The 23,093-nt window shown below is 41.3% G+C and overlaps 1 protein-coding gene across 1 annotated transcript; it reads right to left on the minus strand.

The window, feature by feature from the left end:
* Window positions 1-225: 225 nt before the first annotated feature.
* On the minus strand, window positions 226-22,803 carry radil2b (Ras association and DIL domains 2b). Its single transcript, XM_062414129.1, has 19 exons — window positions 22,373-22,803; window positions 20,574-20,776; window positions 18,493-18,667; window positions 16,705-16,937; window positions 15,294-15,745; window positions 12,252-12,548; window positions 11,681-12,085; window positions 10,587-10,624; window positions 10,287-10,507; window positions 9,841-9,953; window positions 5,538-5,603; window positions 5,336-5,489; window positions 4,465-4,637; window positions 3,270-3,414; window positions 2,967-3,151; window positions 1,823-2,168; window positions 1,525-1,739; window positions 619-758; window positions 226-511 (listed from the first exon to the last, which is right to left on the minus strand). Exons 1-19 carry the CDS (start codon window positions 22,486-22,488, stop codon window positions 418-420), a joined length of 3,771 nt encoding a protein of 1,256 aa, XP_062270113.1. The 5' UTR covers window positions 22,489-22,803; the 3' UTR covers window positions 226-417.
* Between the last annotated feature and the right edge of the window lie 290 nt (window positions 22,804-23,093).

The following is a 23,093-nucleotide window of genomic DNA, read 5'->3' on the forward strand; positions in this document are numbered from 1 at the left end:
CAAGTCCTGGTCATCCATTTTTAGACACAACGCAGAGAATATCACCACCAGAAAGAGACCGGTTACATATGTATGGATTTTTTTTTGTAGTAGACGTCACTGATTACAGACATTATTAAGACAGTCAAGGAGAATATGTATTTTGAAAAGCTTGGAGCATCTATAATGTAAACCAACGAAGCTATTATAGAGGCTTGTGATGGAAGAACATTTTAACCATCTCAATGCAGATTTTTCTAAAATTTGTCACCTATCTGTAGTTATTAATCTCAGTTGAGCAGCGGAAATCTGGTCAAGCAGGATGAAGGTAATTTCATAGTGCGCTGAAAATTCTACAAGCTCTCCTTGACAGATGTAAGTGTGCTTCAGATGCTTCATCAGTCTCTTGGTAAGAAAAATGCGGTGTGAAAAATCCAGTCAGCATCCGGTCTTAATAGCCTCAGCCATCCAACCACATCTGGTCACCAATAATCTCAGTTTGTCCCCCGATAACTGGATCAGTTCTTTTCCCCTGACAGACACAAAACAAAGACAAATAAGCATATACATATTTAAGAAAGTTATATTTTCATTTCATGTTTAAATATATGTTTGTTCAGATCTGGACTCTATCTTTACCTCTTGTGGTCCAGCCCAAGAAGACTGACTCCATTTACAGCCAGGATCCTGTCTCCTGGTAGCAGCTTCTTACATCGGGCTGCAGGAGAGTCTGGAACCACTGAGCGGATGAAGATTCCTTTCACCCTCAAGGATGTTTCCTGGAGGATCAGGTCAAAAATGTTCATAATGTAAAAATGTTTGTAGTTGACTGCTACACTCCCACAAGTGTCAAATCACTTTGAGTTAAATGCATTAGCCTGCTGTTATGCTCGCAATGACAGAGCTAAAATGCTAATGATGTGCCTTAATCATCTCAACTAAGTGTATAAGCTTGCTAACATTTGTGATAACATTTGTCAATTAGTGGCAACACAAAGATCAAATCATATACAACGATAGTTTTTTTCTTTGAATAAATACGTGTCATGACTTTGGACTCTTTGAAGTTTTGGCTTGACACTTTTCTTAGTGGACATTTTGCTTGTGTTTTGTTTATTGAGTATTATCTGTGTTTCCTTGTATTTAGTTCTGTGTTCAGTCACTTTCCCTTGAGTTCTGTTTACTGTTTTATATAGAAAATTTGCTCCTTGTGTACTCCCTTTGTCCTGTTTCCCGCCCTTGTGATCGTCTGCACCTGTGCCTAATGTGTTTCATCCGTGTTCAATCAGCTGGAAGTAGGCACTATAGGAGTGAAGCATGACGAATGCTCACTTCAGTCAGTAGATACTGTCAATAAATACTACAAGTCCTCAAGACCGCTCACGATCCAAGAAAAGTACCTGTACTCCCACTGCTGTCATATAATGTGGCTGCAGAACTGCTCCACATATTCATCGGCACCATCAACAACTATGGTCAAATGTAACTATGGCAATGTGAACTACATTTCATGGTAATTCACTAATTTACATATCCCTCACTCACCCTTGTGTCAACCAGAGCAAGGCCAAGTCCTATTTCACCTCTTTCCAGTTCCAAGCTGAACACCTCCCCATTATTGTCATTATAATGGATTTCCTCTTCTTCCTCCTCCTGCGGCTCCTCCTCCTCCTTTAGTTCCATAATTATTTTCATATTGGGGCAGTCGGTCTTCAAACGGTCTACCTTCAATGCAGCCAGACATTCAAATACTAATCCACCTAAGCGAGAACAAAATAGGACATATTCAGTTAATATTCCAGCACATGACAGCCTTATAACTTCTTTCTATACCTTACTATACCTTTGTCAGGTGCATCTACATCGTATGTCCAGGGAAGTGTCTCATTGTCTGCCTTTGTCCATTTATCCTGGCCTTCCTTTACCAAACTAACAATGTCTATGAGGGGAGTTTTGGGTGGGGTAAGGAGACAGGAGGGGTCCAGGGCTGACCTCCTCATCTCACTTGTCATCTTTGTCTCTCGGATTTGCTGCTCCAGATTTCTTAGCTTCTGTGACAAAAGGAAGGCGCCACATGAACTGAACTCGTCCAGGTAGTGGTTGCAGAGAGGAGAGGATGGTGATGGGGGTGATTGAGGTGAGGCTTCAGAGGTAGCAGATGGGAATGGGAGGTTCTGAACTATACCTCTCTGGGTGATAAATGGCATCAAAACAAGAGGGATAAATTAGAAAAACACACTTAATAATGGACATATAAGTATGAATTAGTTTGACATTGTGGATAAGGTGGTTTCGAGTTGACTTGCAGATTCCCATCTTGCAATACTTAGCATTATCATAAAATAGCACTTGTTTCTGGGCAGACATCCTTATGTCTACCCCAGGTCTGATGAACTGTGACTTGTTATCCCTCTAGTGTGTGGGAGGACTGATCCACCGTAATGGAATGTGGCACTGCTGCTCCTGATAATGAAACTAAACCACATATAATCACACCAAGCCTGTGACGCCCTACTGCTGCACCTAAATCACCAGCAGGGGTAATATCGTAAAAGCCGTGCTACTCCTTAGTTAAACTAACAACATTTATAGCAGCTGGGTCAATGATGATGCTGCCACATCACATTTATTATGTTTGCTGAAAACAGTACCTATGCGATGATATGATAATGAAGGAGACAGCTCCGCTCCCACAGGCTTCTCGTTTTTGTAGGATGTCAAACACATGAGTCCATGTTTAAAGCTCAACAAATATTTCCATTTCATGTTCTTTAACCTCTTAACAAAACCCCAAAGGAGTTCAGATATCATAACAGGAATTAGTTCCTTGAGAACAGTTGTATTATTATCCTAACTTTCAGGCTGCCAGCTCTCTTTCACCTAACCCTAACCCTAACCCTCTTTTTCTCACAGCGCTATATATGTGGTTTAGTTTGCATACTTCAATATTATTTTTAAATATAAAAGCATGAATTTCATTTTTTTACCTGATGCTCCAGAGTAGTTGTAACTTCAGTAGACTGTGGTTTAGGGAATAAGGAAATAAACCCTTTGAGCCTGTCCAGCTGTTCACTTAGGTCTAAATCTGTTACTGCCCTTCTTAGTTGGAACTGGTAACCTCCTCCAGGCAGCTCCAGAGGATGATGGGTGTCAAAACTTTCCAGGATATCAGCTGAGGAAGGAAAAGACATGTTACTTTCATTCTACTTAAATGACATGATTTTCATATCCATGATTACAATTGGACACTGACGCAGAATTAATAGGCCACCAGTGTGATCATCACTCACCAGTTTGAAGTACTGCTGCTTCATCCTGCACTGATGGAATCCACTTGTGTCTGCAGGAAGACCCTTGGCTATATAGACTCAGTAGATGGCTCAGCTGGGCAGGACTCAGGGCAGGGTAGTGAGACCGCAAGGATATCCAAGATGTCTAAATATCCACACACACACACACACACACACACACACACACACACACACACACACACACACACACACACACACACACACACACACACACATACACACCAGATCATTACAGGGAATACAAAAGAAATTGGTTGGTTGTATTTTTCCACATGGCGCACACACTCCACCCCCGACCCTGATAGCTCTGCTCCAACACGTTGATCTCTGAAGCAGTGTATTTTCCCTGGATCTTTTAATGTTTGCCTTGATTGTTATCTCAAAAGTAACCTGGGATCTTGTAGTGAGAAAAGCTAGAGCAGGGATCAGATAGATCAGACTCACATAAGTGGCAGTTAGAAGGTTGCTTCTTGAAAGCCTTGGACTGCAGGGCTTCTTAAGATCGCATGTCTCTGGTACATCAGGACCGGAACATTTGAAGCAACTCTCTCTTGCAGTAATCCATTTGATCCGACACTTTGTTGGTTGCTTTTAATGACTTGTATTCTAGACATCTAGATCTTAGGTTCTTAGGTTAACCAAGCTGTGTAAACATTAGCAGCAGCTCGGCGGACTGTCCAACAGATACATCATGTGTCTGTTATACACAATGGGGGAAACAATGACTTTTCATTGAGGACAATCACTGTTAATCCCGTTAATGGCCATACTAGCCCCATGCACAGACGTTTACCTTTTACCAATTACATATTCTTATATATTTATATATTTATATATATATACTTAGTTTTTTTACATTTACATATATATATATCTGTTTGTACTATCCACTCCAGCAGCACAAGAACACTTTCATTCTAGACACTGACACAATCACCTCATTGCATTCTGTACCATAGGGTCAGACCCATTCATTTACCTGTATCTGCAATGTTTTACCTATGTATATGTGTTTTATGTATGTATGTCGGTTAAGTGTATAAGCTACTGGATGACCTAAATTTCTAACGGGATTAATAAAGTATCTATCTATCTATCTTTTAATGTAACAGAGCTTGTATGTTTCGGAGAGGAGGAGACCTGTGTGTGTCTGTGTGTGTATGTGTGTACGCACCTGCAGTAAATTCTTTCTCGGTGTGGCCAGAAGATTGATAGCTGACAATAGTGTGTTTGTTTGATCCAAGGCCAGTTCTCCCTGTCCAACTGCATGGGCCCAGTCCAGGAGCAAGTCAAGATTGGCCCGCATTTGCACACCTCTGGACCACTGGTAGAAACCCGGTTCTGAGCCTGTGTACAAATAAGGACAAAGTCATCTTCAAAACTAGTCAAATATTAATTTACTTTATTTCTGACCCTGACAGGATGATGTTTTGTTGTAAATGTTCCAATTTAATGTTGTGTTATGTCATGTTGCTTCTGCATGAAATATTTCTATTATTCCAGGAAACCTTTGCGTCACTAAACGCAGTGAAGTCATTAATGAATTTATTATAAATTGTTATATTTAAGTGAGTCCCACATACAACATTCTGTTGCTGTTAATAATCATATGATCAACTGTGGATAAAACTGCTGCTGAAAATAGTCCCCCATGTCTGCATCGTATAGTGTGTAGAAAATATGCACAGCTCATGTACACACCAGGCCAATGTACACTTATAATTACAAGATTTTATAGCTTTTTTTATTATTTATAATCAATAATGGTTGATTTGGTTTGGTTTTTATTACTATTTTAGTTTAGGTTCTACAGCAGCACTTTTCATGTTTTATTATGCACTCTTCCTCCATATGTTACAAGGGAGCAAGGTGAGTAGGTCTTGCAAGAATTGTCGTGGCTCTTGGTGGCCACTAGAGAGCATAACTGCCCCATTTCTCTCCCTCACTCCTGTTATCTCTGTGCTGGTGGTGTCAGATAAAAGCATTATAATAAACTGACAAAATCTATCTGAATGCTGTATATTTAGTCTAGCATGCACTGGTACCTCTCTCCATTAGTGAGTTGACAAGTGATGCATTGATGAAGTAGAAGAGGTAGCCAATGAGCTGAGAGGAAATCTCTGGATGGAGCTGACAGTCTGCGAGTAGCATCCACGTCTCATTGAGGACTTCCACAACTTTCTGGATCTCACCAGGGACCTGCAGTCCACTTCCGCTACCCAGAACTCGAGCACTCTCAGAAGTCACCTGCCGGACAGGACTTCTTCTGAATGGGTTGCAGTCCAGAAGACCAGGTAGGATGGGGTACAGGACCTGATAAGACAGATATGTTGTCGTCAAGGGAACCGTTCAGATAAGGGTGACTCACTCGTCCATGTAGAACCGCAAAATGTTGACAATTCTTGTGGACCAGTTTGAGGTTGGAAAAGTTAACATTGTGTGGTGGATGCTCTGATCACTGGGATAAAAACGTTACCCTCAAACCCAGATTTCAGACCACCCATATGGCCTCGACATCTGTCTGTCCCCACCTATCACACTGCAACATATGGTGATACAAGATTATTTCATAGGAATAAAGGAGATAACATTTCCTCTCTTTCAGCGAAAGGTCTTCTCTGGGTTTTCCACTCAAGCCCATACAACGATGGCTTTGTTCAGCCTAATTGTACACAGACATCCCCTCTCCTTTCCATTCTCCCTCTTACACCCACCAAACTTCCTAAGCCAGCGCCAGCCTTAGATCCACATTCCTAAAAAGCTGAATATGGCTCATGTGGGCTTGGCATGGCTCTGCAACAGGACTGCTGAGTGAAGAGTTCTGAAGGAATCCACCCTGAGCTGCTCAGTTTACATTTACTGTAAGGGCCCGCAGCCAGGGGCAGGCTGAACATGAACAGTACAACATAACCACCATAGCTCCCGTCACACATTAGACAATGGAAGTGGGTGAACATTGAGCCAAATCATTTTGCAGAGTTTCTGGTTGGAAAATGTCGCTCAGCAGGGCTGTTCAAACATGCAGGATTCTGGGACTACCACATGCATCCCCAACATTTATTATCCCAGAGTCAAAAAGTAAATGGTGTACTCTGCTTTGTCTGCTTATTTGTGCTCTCATTGTGATGGACAAGTAAACACGCAGTCTGACCACAAGTGTGTTTAAGTGCATCTGTATTCATCACAGCATGTCTACGGTTGGAATAGCTGCTCACCAGTGGCGCCTTTTGTTTTCCATCCTCCAGCAATTACACTCACGTTGAACGGACTAACATGAAAACCCCCAAAATAAACAGATATTTTAAAAAATGTTACCACTTCACTTTCAATTTAGATCCAAATTTCATCTGTAAAGGAGCAAGAATTTTTCACTGCCTATTGTTGGATTGTGATAAGTTGGAGAACAAAATATACTTAGCCTCAGTCGTTGTTGTTTCTTTCTCGTTCACACCTTGGAAAATTGAAATGCCCCCTTGCACAAACTGTTGTGGATCAGTCTTGTTAAACTACTGTTAGTAATGATCATTCTCATCTTGTGAAGCGAATGGAGAGATGCATGTTAAAGTCACTAGGTCTACGCTCGGGTCACACTGGCTGCGGAACGGCCGCGGAACAGCTTGCTTTTCATTTCGACCCCCATGATGACAGATAACAGGGGCCACAGTTCAGTGGTGGAATGAACGCTGCTCTTGACGTGACTCAACCTCTCACCTAATTTTTCACGTCATCAAATTGATAAGTGAAAGATCTTTTACCACAATTTCAATATTAATCTGCAAATGAATGCAAAACCGCAGGAGACATGCTGCCAGTGTGAACAACAGACAACCGCGACACACAGTAAGAGTGCGGTGCAGTGTCGCCTGGGCAGTAGCTAGGCTACCCCCTAGCTTGAGACTGGCAATTTGATCACATTCCTTACAAAGCCTGTTCTGTCAGTCCAGGAAAGATGTGAGTCTGAGCTTCCTCTGAAGTGACAGTCATGATCGATGACACAGCAGGTCTGGATTAACTGGCATGACCCAGAGAAACTGAACTATGTCAGCACCATGGTGCACACAATGATTAATGCTACGTGTGAAAAATGCTTATTACATGTTGAAATGTGCACACAGCCAATTGAGTTTGATTTGTTTCGGTAAAATTGTTAGAATCAAAGGATCCAATAACTTTAAACTGTCCTTTTGTTCTGTCCATCCTGCAGTCCATTACCTCAAGTTATTTGAGTGATTCTCAAATAAGAGTGACTTTTTATCTAGCGGCATCATCTGGTGAAAATGTCCATCTTGTAGTAACCTTTTCATATTCAGTTCACTTTTGAATTTGACACAATACAAACTATGTACACGAAGGCTATTCAATTATTATATTAAAATTATTAATTACATTTATCCATACAGCAAACAGATTATGAGAGAGGCTTATCACATAAAATGACATATTTAAATTTCCATCGTACTGACCCTGGTAGTCAGCCGATACCTCCCTGAATTACGGGTGGAGGAGCAAATCTGTGAACTCCTGTGTTGCCCGTACCAGGGAATTCAGATTTTAATGCAACATGTCCAATTGAACATAAATTCAAATTGGAGCCCGCATGTTAAAACCTCATGACCATACTTTTATTATGTTTCTGGATTATTTATGGATTTACAGACCGACCACATCTGGAAGTCATTAGGTTCAACTGGCAGAAATGTTGAGAGAAACGTATGCTGTCTGAGAGCAGGTAGTTAGATAACCACATCCTTCTACGCTGAACAAATAAAAAGGGCTGTCTTAACTATTTGGGAATTCATATAGTTTCCTCTTTGGAGATACAATGTTGTATCGCCGACTTTCTTCCTGCGTGGGGAAAGGCACATCTGAATTCCAGGAGATGTGAGACCTTGGCTTGGCTGCTGCTCCTGTCAAACAAGTGCTGTGTTAATGGTATCTCTGATGCGGCTCAATACTTGACATGGTTTCCCTTTGCTCTGCCCCTCTGCTCATTAATTGGGCCCTGTTGGTTTGGAGCATGCTGGTCAGTAGAGAATCTTAGTGGACACAATACGATACATAAACGGATAAGTCTCCTCTGATTAGTATTTTCTGACGGTTTCTTTACCCACAGCCATTGGAAATTTGTTAGAAACTTTCCGAGCACAATTCCATACAGTGGGTGTGGTGCTTCTGCGAAACTGCACACAACTGGAATCTGTGGTTGCAATGGTGAAATACCATTTTCTCTTCTTTCAAGTATGGTCTGTGAGAAAACATTGTCAAATTTGCACAATCGAATTCCGCCTTTTAAGCTTTGCTATTTGCCTCCACAGATCTTTTATTTACAGTAAACCTCTCCTTAAACCCCTACAAGGAGTTTTTAACTGGTTATGAACTGGTCTATTTTAATATTGCTACCTTTATGACCTACAACAACAAATGAGACAATGAGACAGAATTAAGGCATTTTCTATATAACCTATTCTCAATTGCCGTCCAGGCTAAAGACCAACTCCATCTCTCTTACAAACAAGACGAATAAGATCAGAATGAGAATTACGCCTCATAACTGTTGCACGATGGGAAATGTTGAAGTATCGTAACAGAAGCTTAAAATTCTCCTTTTTGTGTGAACTATCCCTTTAACAAACCACAATATACTATACATAAGTCTATGAGATAAATGGTTCACGAGATATACTTTCCACATGTAGACAGACATTTGTGAAATTAGTAGATAGAGCTGAAACAAACAAAAATACCTGTACTTAGGAGTGCAAAGTAAGTCCTATACTTCCTGTTAGTATTAGTGGAGCTCTGAGATAGTTCCTTGTGCAGCCTTGGACTGGTTGGGAACCGTTTGCTTGAATTTACCCTTCTTATGATCTTTTAGCATCTTGAGTGACAGAGTTATAAAGTAAAACACGTCTTGTACTTCATTCATACAACTAATTTCTCGTCACGGCGGCGCAACCAAACATTTGAGGTTGCTACGCAAGTCTTCCTTGGCAATACTTGTTTCCTTCATCCTCTTTCAAAACAGACACACACACACACACACACACACACACACACAAAGGACCTTAGTGTCCTGTCTCTCCCATGTTATAAAGCCCCCAGTGTGGTCTGGCAGTGTGGCTGGTCCTTCTTTTAGAAAGCTGCCAGAGCAGCTAACTACGCTCTTTATTCTCAGCCTGTCTTTAATTATTTTCCTTTCTTAAACGACATCATAATCAGCGAGTGGACTAGATGGAGCCTGGCTACATGTTTCTCCTTTAGCCAGCAAGTGTTGGAGAACAATCCTGGAAAATCCTCTTACAAATACTTTGTTACTGTACTCACTTTTATACACTACTTTTAATCACGTAAGAAGTTGAATCAGCTGCTCTTCTACATGAGTATGGACTGTGTGTTCCTTTTCCACCTCTAATAAAATATACACAATATTACTTTGAAAACCATGTTATCACCATATATCAGTGGTTTCCCATAAAGGTCTCATGTTGCAAATTACTGTAATTAATGAACACACATACACACACCTCCATAGAGGATGTCATCTTCTCACCTTGGTAATGTAGTAAACACACTGCTGGAAGGCAAGCATGATGACCTCCTCCAGAACAGCCATAGTTTCCTCACTGGCTGAGCGGACACAGGACAGATGAAGCTCCAACAAGGCTGAAAAGCACACACAGATACACACACACGCACACAAATACATACATATGTCTATCAATGTAGGTGTATTTTAAAATATTGGGCATATCTTTATAAACCATGCACTGTATGTATATGTCAAAAGAGTATAGGGAGTAAGATAGCGATCTAAACGTTATTTGTCTTTCTTTAATCCTGAGCAATACAAAAAAACTGCAAATGAAAAATGGGAAAAAAAGCAATTCTTCCACATAGCTATTTTACAGCTGCAACCAAGTATGCTCATTTGCAGCTTATTTGATAATATGGTAACACAATCATTGTTTCACATATAAAGATCAACAGGTGACCAACCTGTGATCTCCCCCTCATGGGTTTGATCTCCTTCCCTCTCCTCGCCCTCCTCCCGTCCCTGATCCTTCCTGGCTCTCCACTCCAGAATAAGAGGCAGCTGATACTGGACGAACTGCAGCAGCTCCAGACTGTTGGACATCCATACCACAAGTGGGCGCAGTCCTGAGATGACTTCCAAAAGGCGGAGAGGGTGAAGGTCCTCTGAGCCGTCACCGTTGACACTGAAAGTTAAGATATGGAATGTAGTGTTGTATTAGAGCTGCAAGTGAGTGTTGAAGAAAAAGAGTAAGGTGTACTTACACTTCAGGTTGATCTGCAGCTAGATCCTTAGTGTGCTCCTGCAGGACAACAAGTCAAGGCACAGTCAGAACAGAGGTGTGTGATAATCCATACAAAATATTATTTTAATAAAGATGATAAGAAGACGAAAGATATAAAGAGTGCTGTAAAGAGTAGGCCACAAAAGGGAGGTCGCCAAGAATTAAAAATGTCACCACTATACTTTAATATGTCCATAACAAAAAAAAGTCATGACAGACTTGACAAGCCACAATTCTGTGTCTGTACCATTGTAGGACTGTAACAAACATGATAGCCTGATGATAGCCAGAAGTTAGAAGTCACAGAAAAGGTTTAGCAGTTGTCAGTCAGGACATATCCATGCATTTTGTGGGCGTAGCTTTGGCAAGAGGATTGATGGGAGGGGGTGGGATGTATTGGTGGCTTTTTTACAAAGTGCAGCCTGCCCATGCTAGTTCATCCAAGATTACCAACCCTATCTTTAAATAACGCTGTGTGTTATTTCTTTTCATCTGTTTTGGGGTATTTCAAAAAGCTTTGAACCCAACAAATCATCACCTCAACAACAACTTGTTGTGGTGAATGTGTTTGCAAACAGTAGCCCAGCTAGTTAACTCACCCACCAGCAGCCACTGGGCGAGCTGAGGTGTACAGTGTGTTCATCAGAGCTTTTATATGAAATGTTAAAAAAGACACTAAAATGATGGATAAATCTGAATGAAATAAAGGATGAGGTGATAATTGTATGGGTTGGGCCCAAGTGACTTACTATTAGCACTGAATCCATTGCTGGTACAAAAACACTACATTGATACTGCACTTATATAGTTTTTTTTAGCTGTGAACTAAATTATATGACTAACCTTTAATGGAATACATTAGTGCTGAAAATCCCACTAATGATCAAATTAATTAAGAAATCTAAATGTATGGGTTCCCAGTGTTTCAACCCTCTATATCATGACATTTATGTATATTTGAAAAAGTGAACACCCCTAATCAAAAGCAGGTGGTCCCCCATGCACCACCGGCTAACGTTAAATATTATTAATATAATAATAATTACTTGTATCATCTCTTTAACCACAACTCACCCACATGGCACTCTGAACTTCACTGGCAATGAGCAGCAGGAGCCTGCGGAGGTCTGAGTTATGAAGACATGATGTTGAGTGTTGAATGCACATGCACAGCAGAAACGCTGCAGTCAGCGGCGGTCGGTCTTCAACGCCAGCCCCGCCCATAGCAACTATCTCCATGACAATGCAATCCTCGTCCTCAGTCTCGTAGGTCAGAGTCAGGCTGTGGCCTTCAGGTGATTTTAAAAATGGAGGACCACTGCTCAGGGCCAGTTTGCTGCTCATGCTGTGGGGGTCGGTACAGGTTGAGTTGCAGATATTGCAGAGGTTCATTTCTGTAGTATGATTTGTAGAGGTGTTGTGGGTCAGCATCCAGGGGACAGCAGACAAGCTGGGCTCCGGTGCAGCCCCGCTCAATTCCTTCATTTTAAACAGAGAAAAGATATTTGAACAACATCACGTTCAAAATACAAACATCAGCAGCTTCAGGAAAGAAACAAATCTGTCAGATATTTGATATAAAGATACAGAGGATACTTTTCATTGTACAACCTACACTCATTGTCGGGTCAGACTGGGGTTTTACCTTGTGCAGCGAAGCTGAAGGATCTTTGAAAAGAAACAGGTAGCATTGTCCTAGCCCGATGACATCACCAGGACTAAGCTGTACTTCCTCTTTGAGCACTTCACCATTCCAGGTGACCACAGCATCCTGACAAGGGCAGAGGACAGTGGGACCCTCATCGCTATGGCGGCATAAATAGCAGTGTCTCCGAAGGATATCGGTGGCAAACAGGAGGATGTCATCCTTTGACCCATCTTCCTGATCACTTTGCCGTCCAATTAAGATGTTTGTCCCCGCAAGTAGGTAGATGACAAAGTCCTGAGTGGGGTAAAAAAATGACAAGTTATCATACCATCTGAAAATATCTGAGTGAAATGGGCAGACAACCATTTTCACGTTCTCTACCAATGTATTGTAAATAAGGTAACATTCACTACTCAGCAGTTATACTTGCACATGTTTTTTTATATGAATTCGCTGCATCAACTTTCTGTCTTTACAGTTTGCCTCCTGTTGCTTATTGTTTGGTAGATTGCAGTGGCGGATCTACAATTTGTGGCGGATCTAAATCAGGCCCCATGGACAGACCATAATTTACACATAGGGGGCCACAAGCAAAGGCTGAACATTGTTACTCAGTTCAATACAGACACTGCAGGTTCATTACTTATTAAATAGATCTTAATTTGAAGTTATTTAAATTTCTATGAAATCACGAGATAATCTCATTACTATTGTATGCTCTACAAGCAAAGTGTAGTTGCGTTATTTTATTTCATTTACAGTTTAATACATATTACATATTTCCTATATTCCCCGCCCATTTAATAGTTATGTTAATTACTATGTAATTTAATTTAAATGTTCGATCGATAGAAAGATAGATAGATAGATAGATAGATAGATAGATAGATAGATAGATAGATAGTGCTTTATTGATCCTAAATTTGGAAATTATTATACTGTTGTTTCAATGGGATTTTGAATTGTTACTTCAACATGAATTTGCTATCTGGGTTGATGTGACTGTGGGAAAAGAACATTTGGTGTGAGTGAGACTGAATCAATATTTTGTTACATAAGACTAAGAGTAAGAAAGAAAAGATTAAATATGGTTGTGACATTTATTACTTCAAAAAGCGGCTACATAACAACAGAACCTCAGTGAAAGCTAAGCGGTCTGATAACATTGAGGTCTGAGAATTATAGTCTTGATCCAAGCCTGATTAGACAAACAATGTTTTATTAATAGCAGTGAGTGGCGAGCCCAATGTGAAGGGATTATCGTGCTTAACCTTCTCCTTGTGACCTCTCTTTTCCAACAGGAAAGATTTAACCTACTGAATTAATTCACCTTTCTTTAGAGAAAATAAATGTCAGGCACGGGACTACATGAGACTTAACTTCTGTGTATTTCCCAGGAAGGAGAGACACATTGTTTTTTTTCTTTTTCTGCTTCCTGATCAGTGTGTCAACACAGTTTCTTTCCACATACAGTTTGTGAACAATTGCACAATTATTCTACCTGCAGTCTCTCTCTAACACGAAAAAAAAAACAACAGGCTTTTAGAGCTGCAGATCTGACACAGGATGCAGAAAAGTGATCTAAGGGAATAACTCACTTAATCTGTTGTGTGAACCTTTTGTATATATTTATGAGGCGGAATGAGGACATTTCTGTTCTCACACACCGCATTCTCTTTAGAGCAACAGTGGTGTAAATTTTACTATAAATTTAAATTATTATTTTCAAACGTATCTTAAACTTGGCTGGTTTACGCGCCATTAAATCCTTTGAGATGTGAAGCCAAAACTCACGATTTATGTGCTCGCACTGTGATATCCGATTGTCTGACACAACCTGAATGCTAACTGTACGTTGCGGCGGCTTCACCGGATCAGCTCGGAAAGTGTTTTTTGTCAAAGAAGAAGATGAAGATTGTTTGCTAACAACGCTTACAAGGGGAAAACATGCGGTCTTGCTCATATAGGCCATTCTGTGATGGCTTGACATTATGGTTTGGCTATTTTGCTATTTGTCTATTTTGCAGAAAGAAAGCAGACTAAGTTTGAAGCGACGGCCTCATGCCATAAAATACATTTCTTTGGGTTTTGCTATTTCGCACAGAGGAAGAAAGTGCAGAATTTAGGTAATCGGCTCTTGCCTCAACACTGCAAGAGCCTGAAAACAGCCGTCCAAAATGTATGATATATCGGAAATTCATCCGACCACTCAACGAGTATCCTACACTAAGATTACCTCTGTGTCTCATAAATCTTCTCCAATATGTCTCCAATCACCCAGCCTTTTTACAGAGGAATAAAAGTGGGCTGATGATTGTCAAATTTCCTGCTGAAACGGTAGCAGAGATTGTTAGCTCTACTAAAGCTACTTAAACTGTAAACTTGCTCACTGTTATTGATCCATATAAAAGACCAAAGATAGCATGACAAGATTAAATGGATGATAATTTTGCATAATTTTGTACCTGCCTGCCTGTATACACCCTACATGTGTTCTCACTGCGCATGACCAGCGATTGCCAGACGTTAGTGAGCGAGTTACAGAGAGGTTGGCTTCGTCGCTGGACTTATAGTGTTTGGCTGGCGTAGCCTTGATGAGAGGGCCGATGGGGGGGCTTGGATGTATCAGTTACATTTTTTGTAGTGTAATGTGGTCTGCTCTTGTTGCCCTTTCCAGGATTAGCAACCCTAGCTTTAAGATACAGTTAGTTAATGATGTGCTACCTGGCTTTGGAAGAAGTGGTAACTATTGCAGACAGAAAGCTTGTTAACTTAAGCTTTCATTACACATATATTGAAATAACATTTAATTTATTCCTATTCATTTTACTGTTGAGTTTGTGGTTTCCGGACAGGCTTTCAAAAAGCACCACCCCCCTATAGACTATTGCTCTCACTACAGCCTTGTGTACAACAATTCAACATATAGAGAAAGTCCGAACTTGAGAGTCGTGATATGTTTTCTAAGTTATGAAAATCAGGGTTTGGGGGGATGGGTTTGGTAAACAGTAGATTGTGGAGTGTGTCTGAATGAGCTACCTGTGCGGGGCTGCAGCCCTGCAGCAACAGCAGGTATGGACAGTCGTGAGGAGGGTGAATGGAGTACTGTGTAGTGTTGTCGTCGCTGCTCTCCGTCTCCTCCCTCTCGGACTCCTCTCCTTCCCGCTTGCCTCTCGGCCTCGACGGACAGAGGGTCTCTGTTGTTGCCTGCGACCCCTCGGAGGGAACTGCGAGGCTGTGAGTGTGATTCTGTTCCGTGCTTGTTTTGGGGCGCTCGTAGCACTGCAGTAAGGCTTGATTCAGGCTTTCGCTTCGATCCTTCACACATTTATCATGATCTGTGTCCTGTTTCGCCCTGGTATCGGAATCTAACAGGTCCATTTCACTTTTGCTCCGCCACAGCGTGTGACTTCGACCCATATTCCTGTCTACGAGGGTGGAGGTCACTCGGGAGCGGCTCTTCTGCAGCTTTCGAGCCTGGGCATTTATACCTAACAGGGAAAGGGATAAACACATGGGATTGGTGTTGGAACTATGTGCTAATTGAACTGCTATATAAATACATTAATCACGAGGGTAATGGATGTGGCGATAGGGTAACACCCGTTTTTTGTTCCTGAAGTAAGGTGAGGTCTGTTTTTGTGAGTCTGTGTGTGTTCGCTCGTTTGTACAGCTTGTGTTTATGCCAGAGTCAACACAGAGAAGCCCCACACAGGAAACAGACCTCAGTGGAAAGAAAGACAGAGCTCGTGGAAAAAGAAGAGAAAATCACCCACACAGCAGGAATTCACAAACTGGCACCGATAGACGACTATCACAAGTTGCGTCATTCATAAAATCAGAGCACAAAACAGGACACACGCTTACACCGTGACCACAGCTGTGTCAACCACAGCCAGGGTCTGCAGCGGAGACGATAGCTGGAATGACAGAAAGTGGTCTCCGCCCTGCACATTTGCATTTGCAGTGCCATGCAGTGTTTGTTTCAAGCGTCTATGGAAAATTGATGGGGTCGCTTTTCTGTTTCATCATGCTAGGTAAACATCAGTGGAGAGGATATTTTCCCATGTAAAGCGTTTAAAGTATTAAAGATAGGGTGTGTAGCTGGAAAAACACTATTTAAATCCTAGGGTGCCTCACGTAAAAGTTTCTTTGACATTGTTATGGCAGTAAGAATGAAATATGAGTCCAACTTTGTAACAGAAATTGAAAAGAGTGAATAAAAAGTAACTGCAGACTTATTAAAATGTAGTTTGGTCTGTGTGGCTTGGCAGATTAAGTGTGTGCCAAAAAAGCACATTTTGACTGTGAGAACTGGATTTAATACTATGTGGGGTTTTTAATGGTACAAGCCCATTTTCAAGGACTACAGACAACCTGAATCAGGATGTGGTGCGCTGTGAAATGATCCGTCATTAGAGCTCCTTAACGCTAAAGTCAGACACTGTACCAGCAGTGATGGTGTCTTTGTCTTTAGATGTCTTTTCCTCTACCAGGCTCCTCCTCTGGATTTCGAACCGTCTTGCCAGGCCTTCTCTTGGTTTCCACAGTGACTGCAGGAGGAGGGGCTTCTCGTGGTCGCCGACGACTCTAAACCCTTCGGTCCTCCACTGGTTCCCTCCGATAGAGCCAATGGTGTCACAGAGAACATAGGACTCGGCCTCCTCCTTGCTCAGGCCATACCTGTGTGACGTAGTTGGGTTGGATATAATCATCAAAATGGAAAAAAAATTGTTGATGTATTTAAGTTAATGAACACCAATTGTCTCAACTTTCAGTTTCTTCCTTTTTAAATCACTGTTAAAAAACCAAGTCAACTCTACCTTGTATTGAAAATTACAGACTCCTGATGGTGACGTCAGCAAAGATAGACAGAGATCTACATATACACCAAAAGCTTCAAACCCAGGGATACTGAGCAGAATCACTTAAAAGTTACTTAAACTTCAGCATTTCTTCAGCATTTCTATATTTCATCACATTCGACTGACAGAGAGAGGAACACATAGCCCGGATGTGGATCTCTGTCCTGACAACTACATTTAAAGAATCACTACCTGTTTGACATATTGTCTTTATTCTGAGTTAGTTCCAGAGCATCCACACAGGACAAAGGAACAGGCAGGTTTAGCATGGCCACTGCTCTCGTGAAACAAAAGTTGCTAAGCTCGCTACATGCAAACCAATACATTGTATATTTTTTTCATTTATTGATTGCACATGTACTATCCCCTCCTGGAAATGAATACAGTGTACATAGTAAAACTATTTGCACATTGAGCAACATTAGCATTCATTTTGGTGTTGTGTTTGGTCCCCATAGACAGAAAGTCCAGTTCTTTATGGTCTAGTTTGGTCACGACCTCCTTACAGAATAAGTCTGTAAATTAGTAATATGTTCAAATATATTTTGGTTTCAACATGCTCCCAAACCTTTTTTGATATAGAGATAATTCAGTTAACAATGAGTTTGGCACAACGCTTGTTTATTCCCTATCAATCGACAAACACTGATTACGCACCTTTAATGTTAAACACTTTAATATGCAAATATAAAATCTGCAGGTTCCTCTACACAACGTTTGTTTCTAGTTAAATCTTATCATGATATTCCATTAAACCCCCACACAAGTGTCACAATGTCACCCTGCGCTTAATGTGTTTGCTTATCCGTGTGTGGTCTAATATTTATACAGCTGAATGCCACTGTTACAGTTCAAAATTTCACTGGGGGGAAAGAAGAAATGATTTTCTCTTTCCTCTACAAGCTGAATACCACTTGTATTTCGGCCATTATGTTGTTGGCCGAAATATCAGCTCAACCTTCCAGAAGGGCCGTCTCCGAGCTGTGCCCGACTGGCTGTCTTTCACACAGATCTGTGGTTTGCTCTCGACCTTTTCGGAGCTACCAAATGAACAATTTGGCAAAGACACACGCTGCGTGCACTGTACTGCCATTACAACAAACGGATCAACACGACCTTGTCCGACTACAATATAATCACAACAACATGAACATGCTTTTACCTTTCATCAACAGCCAAACCTTAGTGCATCCAAGACCTTTCTGATCACATCCTTTTGCACACAAATTGTGTAATACACAAGTTTGTTGCAGCAAAGGAAGCATGTGGACATGCACATAACTCATCCTGAGTACACACACAGAAGGACACGCGTACAAAAAAGACCCGTATGGCAGGCAGATGCACACACACACACGTACACGCAGTCTTACCGTTCAAGGGCCTCTTTGACTAGCTCCTTTGCACTGGAGTGTGTGGTGGCCAGGACGCTCTTATAGTGAGCTCCTTCACAGAGTTCATTCCCAAAGATCTTCAGGATTCCTGGAGCAGTTATCTGATTGGACAGCTCCGACGGGTCTTCCGCAATTAAAGCGTCCTCACAAATCACTGCATCACATGACATGGCCACAAAGGACAGTGTTAATGCAAGGGGTTTAGTTGTGGTTCATGGGCCCAATGACATCCGTACGGTGGCCCTGAGAGCTCAACGAACAGCAACTTAAGAAAACACATGCAAGTTGACAAAACACATGCAAGTTGACAAAACACAAGCAAAGCAAGAAAACATCTTACTTTGGGCCCCGAGACCCGAGACCGGTCTGCCCGCTACACACACACATGCACACACACACACACATACACACACGCACACACACACACGCACACACACACACGCACACACAACACACAAACGCTCGCTCCTGGTATTTCATGAGGGCCTGATACGATGATGACTAAAAAAAGTAACGTGACGTTCAATCACTTTCATCGTTACGTTCACGTTAATAATATGAAAAGTGATTCGTTAAGTTCAGCGATCGCGAAAAATATGCACAACACTGTACAGTACAGCCACTGCAGAGGGACTGAAGAGCCGCGTTCGGCTCCAGAGCCGCGGGTTGCCGACCCCTGTGCGGAACCGAAATTGTATAGTGTATTGGACGTTTTAGTGTCTCCTGTGTCCATCCCTTTTACCTGTCCTCTGGAAACACTTCCGTTGTGTTGTCGCCTCTATTTGGTGCGCGTTCGTCTATTTGCTGCACGTTCGTCTATTTGCAGTGCGTGTGTCTATTTGCAGCGCGTTTATGTAATGTGTTGTGTTGTGAAATTGATGAAGATGTCTTCTTACTTTGCTTGTGTTTTGTCAACTTGCATGTGTTTTGTCAACTTGCATGTGTTTTCTTAAGTTGCTGTTCGTTGAGCTCTCAGGGCCACCGTACATCTGCCATCAATCCACATGAAAATACAATCAGTTTACCAATACAACTAATCCACTAAGCATCGGTTGTCACAGTAGTGTTGCAGATAAACACAAGTCATTCAAATCCCCATTTTAGGATTCACCAATTTGTGACAGTATAGAGTGACAGTTGTATACATACTGCTACACAAATATGTATTTACCACACAGACCATGGAATATATGAGTCTCCCCTTTTACCTTAACAAAGTATGAAATGCAGTATTACAGATATCATATTACCCACATGCAGTCGTGTCTCCATGATTTCAAAGGACCTTACATTGAGTTACTGGAGACTTATTCTAATCTTAACCATAGTTTACTTGCCTGAAGCTTAAACTAACCTTAAGTTTAACCTTAATCTTAACCTTAACCTTTACCTTAACCTTAACCTTAACCTCAACCTCAACCTCAACCTCAACCTCAACCTCAACCTCAACCTCAACCTCAACCTTAACCTTAACCTCAACATTGACCTTGACCTTGACCTTGACCTTGACCTTGACCTTGACCTTAACCTTAACCTTAAACTTAACCTTAACTTTATCCTTAATTTAACCATAAAGCATTTCTTCACCCAAAATGTTGTGACTGTGTAAACAGATTTCGGTCCCCACTACATGAGTACTATCTAGACCACACACACACACCTCCAGTTTGGGGGTCTCATTAAGGAAAGTTTAAAAAAACAAAATAATTATTAAGGCTTTTGGTATCACAATGCAACTCATGAGATCATTTGGTCAGAACCTGTCAAATGCCCACATCTCCCCTGCTCCACTTTGTAATGCAGTACTTCTGTTATAAATTTGTAGTCTCTAAAGTGGAAGTTCAGGGGATAACACCCTGATGACATAATTTACCAGAGTCACAAAGGATGTGTCTGTTTTCTCCTTCGTAATTGGTAAACTGACCTTACAGTGTTAAATTGGTATCTACATTGAAAGTAAATCTTAAAATGAATATGACATTGATGATTTATTGATGTAAGCATGCCACGCATAGCACCAACAACAATACAAGGGGAAAAGTAAAGTCAGGGGGACGTACTGCTGCCTTTCCTGGCCTGGGTGGACAGGGATGACCTGAGACCCGCCGTCAGCAGCATGGAGTCGGAGCTGGAGGTGGGGGCCCGTAGGAAGACGCCTGACAGACGGTTGGTATGGCGACGGATGCGGCTCTTGCTGGGCTGTCTGACGACCACGCCCTCAGCTGACCTGCTGGTGGATGAACTGCCGGTGGACGAAGCAGATCTGATCAAAGGAGGAAGAAGAGACCTCCATCAAGATCCTGGAGCAAGAGACGGATCTCAACCCCAGCTGATGTTATACCTACGACTCTGACATTCTTATGAAGAGGAGAGGATAGAGGGGGAGATAAACGTGATTGGGACAAACAGTTTCTTACAATCAAGTTCACAACAGGAGGGAGGAGGAGCAAATGAATGGTTAAAAAAGGAGAGGAAAATGAATGACATTAAGAGAACAGAATTAAGAGTAAAGCAAAGTGATCAAAATGAGAAGAGTTCCATTCATCCGTTCTGTTTATTTTGGGCCACATGCTTGATTTCCACATGACATTTGATGCAAAACAATAGATCTGCTTTTTTAATGTAATTAAAACAGTTAGACTTCAGCTTTGATGTTATTTTACCTATTTTGAAAAAACATTAACTTGGAAAGTGAGAGACATGTTTGCTACTTACCCCTTTTTTTTTTTTAGATATGCCAGTCTTAGAAATCACAAAGTTCTAAAATCATGCTACAACACAGTTAATACTGAGCATACATACATGTTTGTCCCCAACAAAACAATGTCCAGTCTCCTTCACAATGCATCCACCAGCTTCCCACAGAACATTGAGGAAATAATGAAGTCTTGTTAACTCAAACAAATCTTATAAGCTTCTTAACACTGTGGTTCAAGGGTTCGCTGCAGTTATGCAACCACTCCGGTGTTAAACAAATTGAATAAAAATCTTAAAAATAATGATATAAGTTAAACTATTGTTCTTTAATGACAGACTGATGATGAGTATGATGGAGTGGTGGCACATGAGCAGATCATCAGAGATTTATTAGTTCTAAGTAAAATATGTTGTTGTGTATTTTGAGGTACTTTAGAACTTAGGTACTTTGTTGTATTTTTTATCTGTATAGGGTTGAAAATTAAAATGAAATATGTGGCTTCAGTTGTATGTTTTTGTTTTGTGGTTTTCTTTTTTAGCTTTTAAACTTTGATATAGTATATCTTTATAATTGGCATGATGATTATGATTGAGTTATGGTACATGTACAGACTGTCAGTGGTTTAAAAGCTTTAGTTGAGGCTTAAAAGCACTTAAGTACCTTCTGGTATTTTTATAGTTGTGTAGGGTTGACAATGAAATTCAAACTATGAGGCTTCAGTTTTGTGTTTTTGTTTTTACTTTTAAATATAAAGTATATTAGTGAAACTATTGTTCCTTTATTACTGACATGATAATTATGATGGAACACATTGTCAGTGGTTCAGAAGTTTTAGTTGAGGCTTAAAATAATTACTTTGTGGTATTTTATTATTGTGTGAGATTGAAAATAAAATTTCAAACATGTGGCTTCATTTGTATTTTATGAGAACAGTGGGTTCTTTAATTATTTCCTCTTCACTTTATAAATACATAAATCGTATACTTTCCCCACCTGTCTAACCAATTAAAACACTGGGTTCTCAACAAATGTAGTGGAGTGGCAGAGAATACCTCTTTCTCTGCAGAAGAAAATGAACAAGTGAAAAGGCGTGTATTTATATCACCTAAAATAGTCCTCAGAGAAATACACATGTATACGTGTAAAGTGCTTCATACTCACTGCTCGGACCCATCACTTGTCTTCCTGCCCAGCTTGACGAACCGTCTCTTTGCAGAAGCTGCAGGCAAACTCGTCGGTCTTGGTGGAAGAGAACTCAGCTCCTCCATCTGATTCATCCCTGTCTGATCCACTTGTGTGTTTCAGTTCAAACCGTTGCTGTTCTCTTTAAGTCAAAGATATAGAGTCCCACAAGTCCGTGATATACCCGAGCTGCTGACTCTCATTCCTGGGATGTTCCATCCAGGGCAGGCGGCACCCAGCCATCCAGCTGTCCCTTCATTTTACGCACTCCGAAACAGACGCTGCAGATGTTTCTCGCCCTCATCCAGCTGTTGGAGTTGCTGTAGCCAGGCTTTTCAGTCCGGGTCGAGTTACTACTCACAGCCTCATATGTCACGCTGGCGAATGAAATGGAAGAAACACAGATGAATGACAGGAGTTTGGGAAAAAGAGATCTGATCACGCCCGATGACATGTACTACGTGACCGTCTATGCAGGCAGTCTGTTTTAAATTCACAACGAACCCGCTCTCCAGATGTACGTCCACGGCGCAACTGCTTGTTGGTGCCAAGTGCGCACACGCCCGCCCGCCCACCCATGCGAGAACTTTCAAAATAAAACCCCTCACAGAGACTCACGGTCCGTCTTTTTAACCCAATCACCCGCTCAATGAATGAAGCTCTGATTGAAAAAGACTCTGCAGTCTGTATAAAATGTGCA

This window comes from Platichthys flesus, chromosome 20 (assembly GCF_949316205.1).
Source record: "Platichthys flesus chromosome 20, fPlaFle2.1, whole genome shotgun sequence".
NCBI classification, from domain to species: Eukaryota; Metazoa; Chordata; class Actinopteri; order Pleuronectiformes; family Pleuronectidae; genus Platichthys; species Platichthys flesus.

What these genes read in the sequence shown, in the direction of transcription:
- radil2b (XM_062414129.1), bottom strand. Translation starts at nt 22,488, where the DNA reads ATGAATCAGATGGAGGAGCTGAGTTCTCTTCCACCAAGACCGACGAGT. An exon ending in GTCAAAGAGGCCCTTGAACG is followed by an intron (nt 16,938 to 18,492) that starts GTAAGACTGCGT and finishes TACGTCACACAG; the next exon opens with GTATGGCCTGAGCAAGGAGG. An exon ending in CCATGAGGGGGAGATCACAG is followed by an intron (nt 9,954 to 10,286) that starts GTTGGTCACCTG and finishes TGTGCTTTTCAG; the next exon opens with CCTTGTTGGAGCTTCATCTG.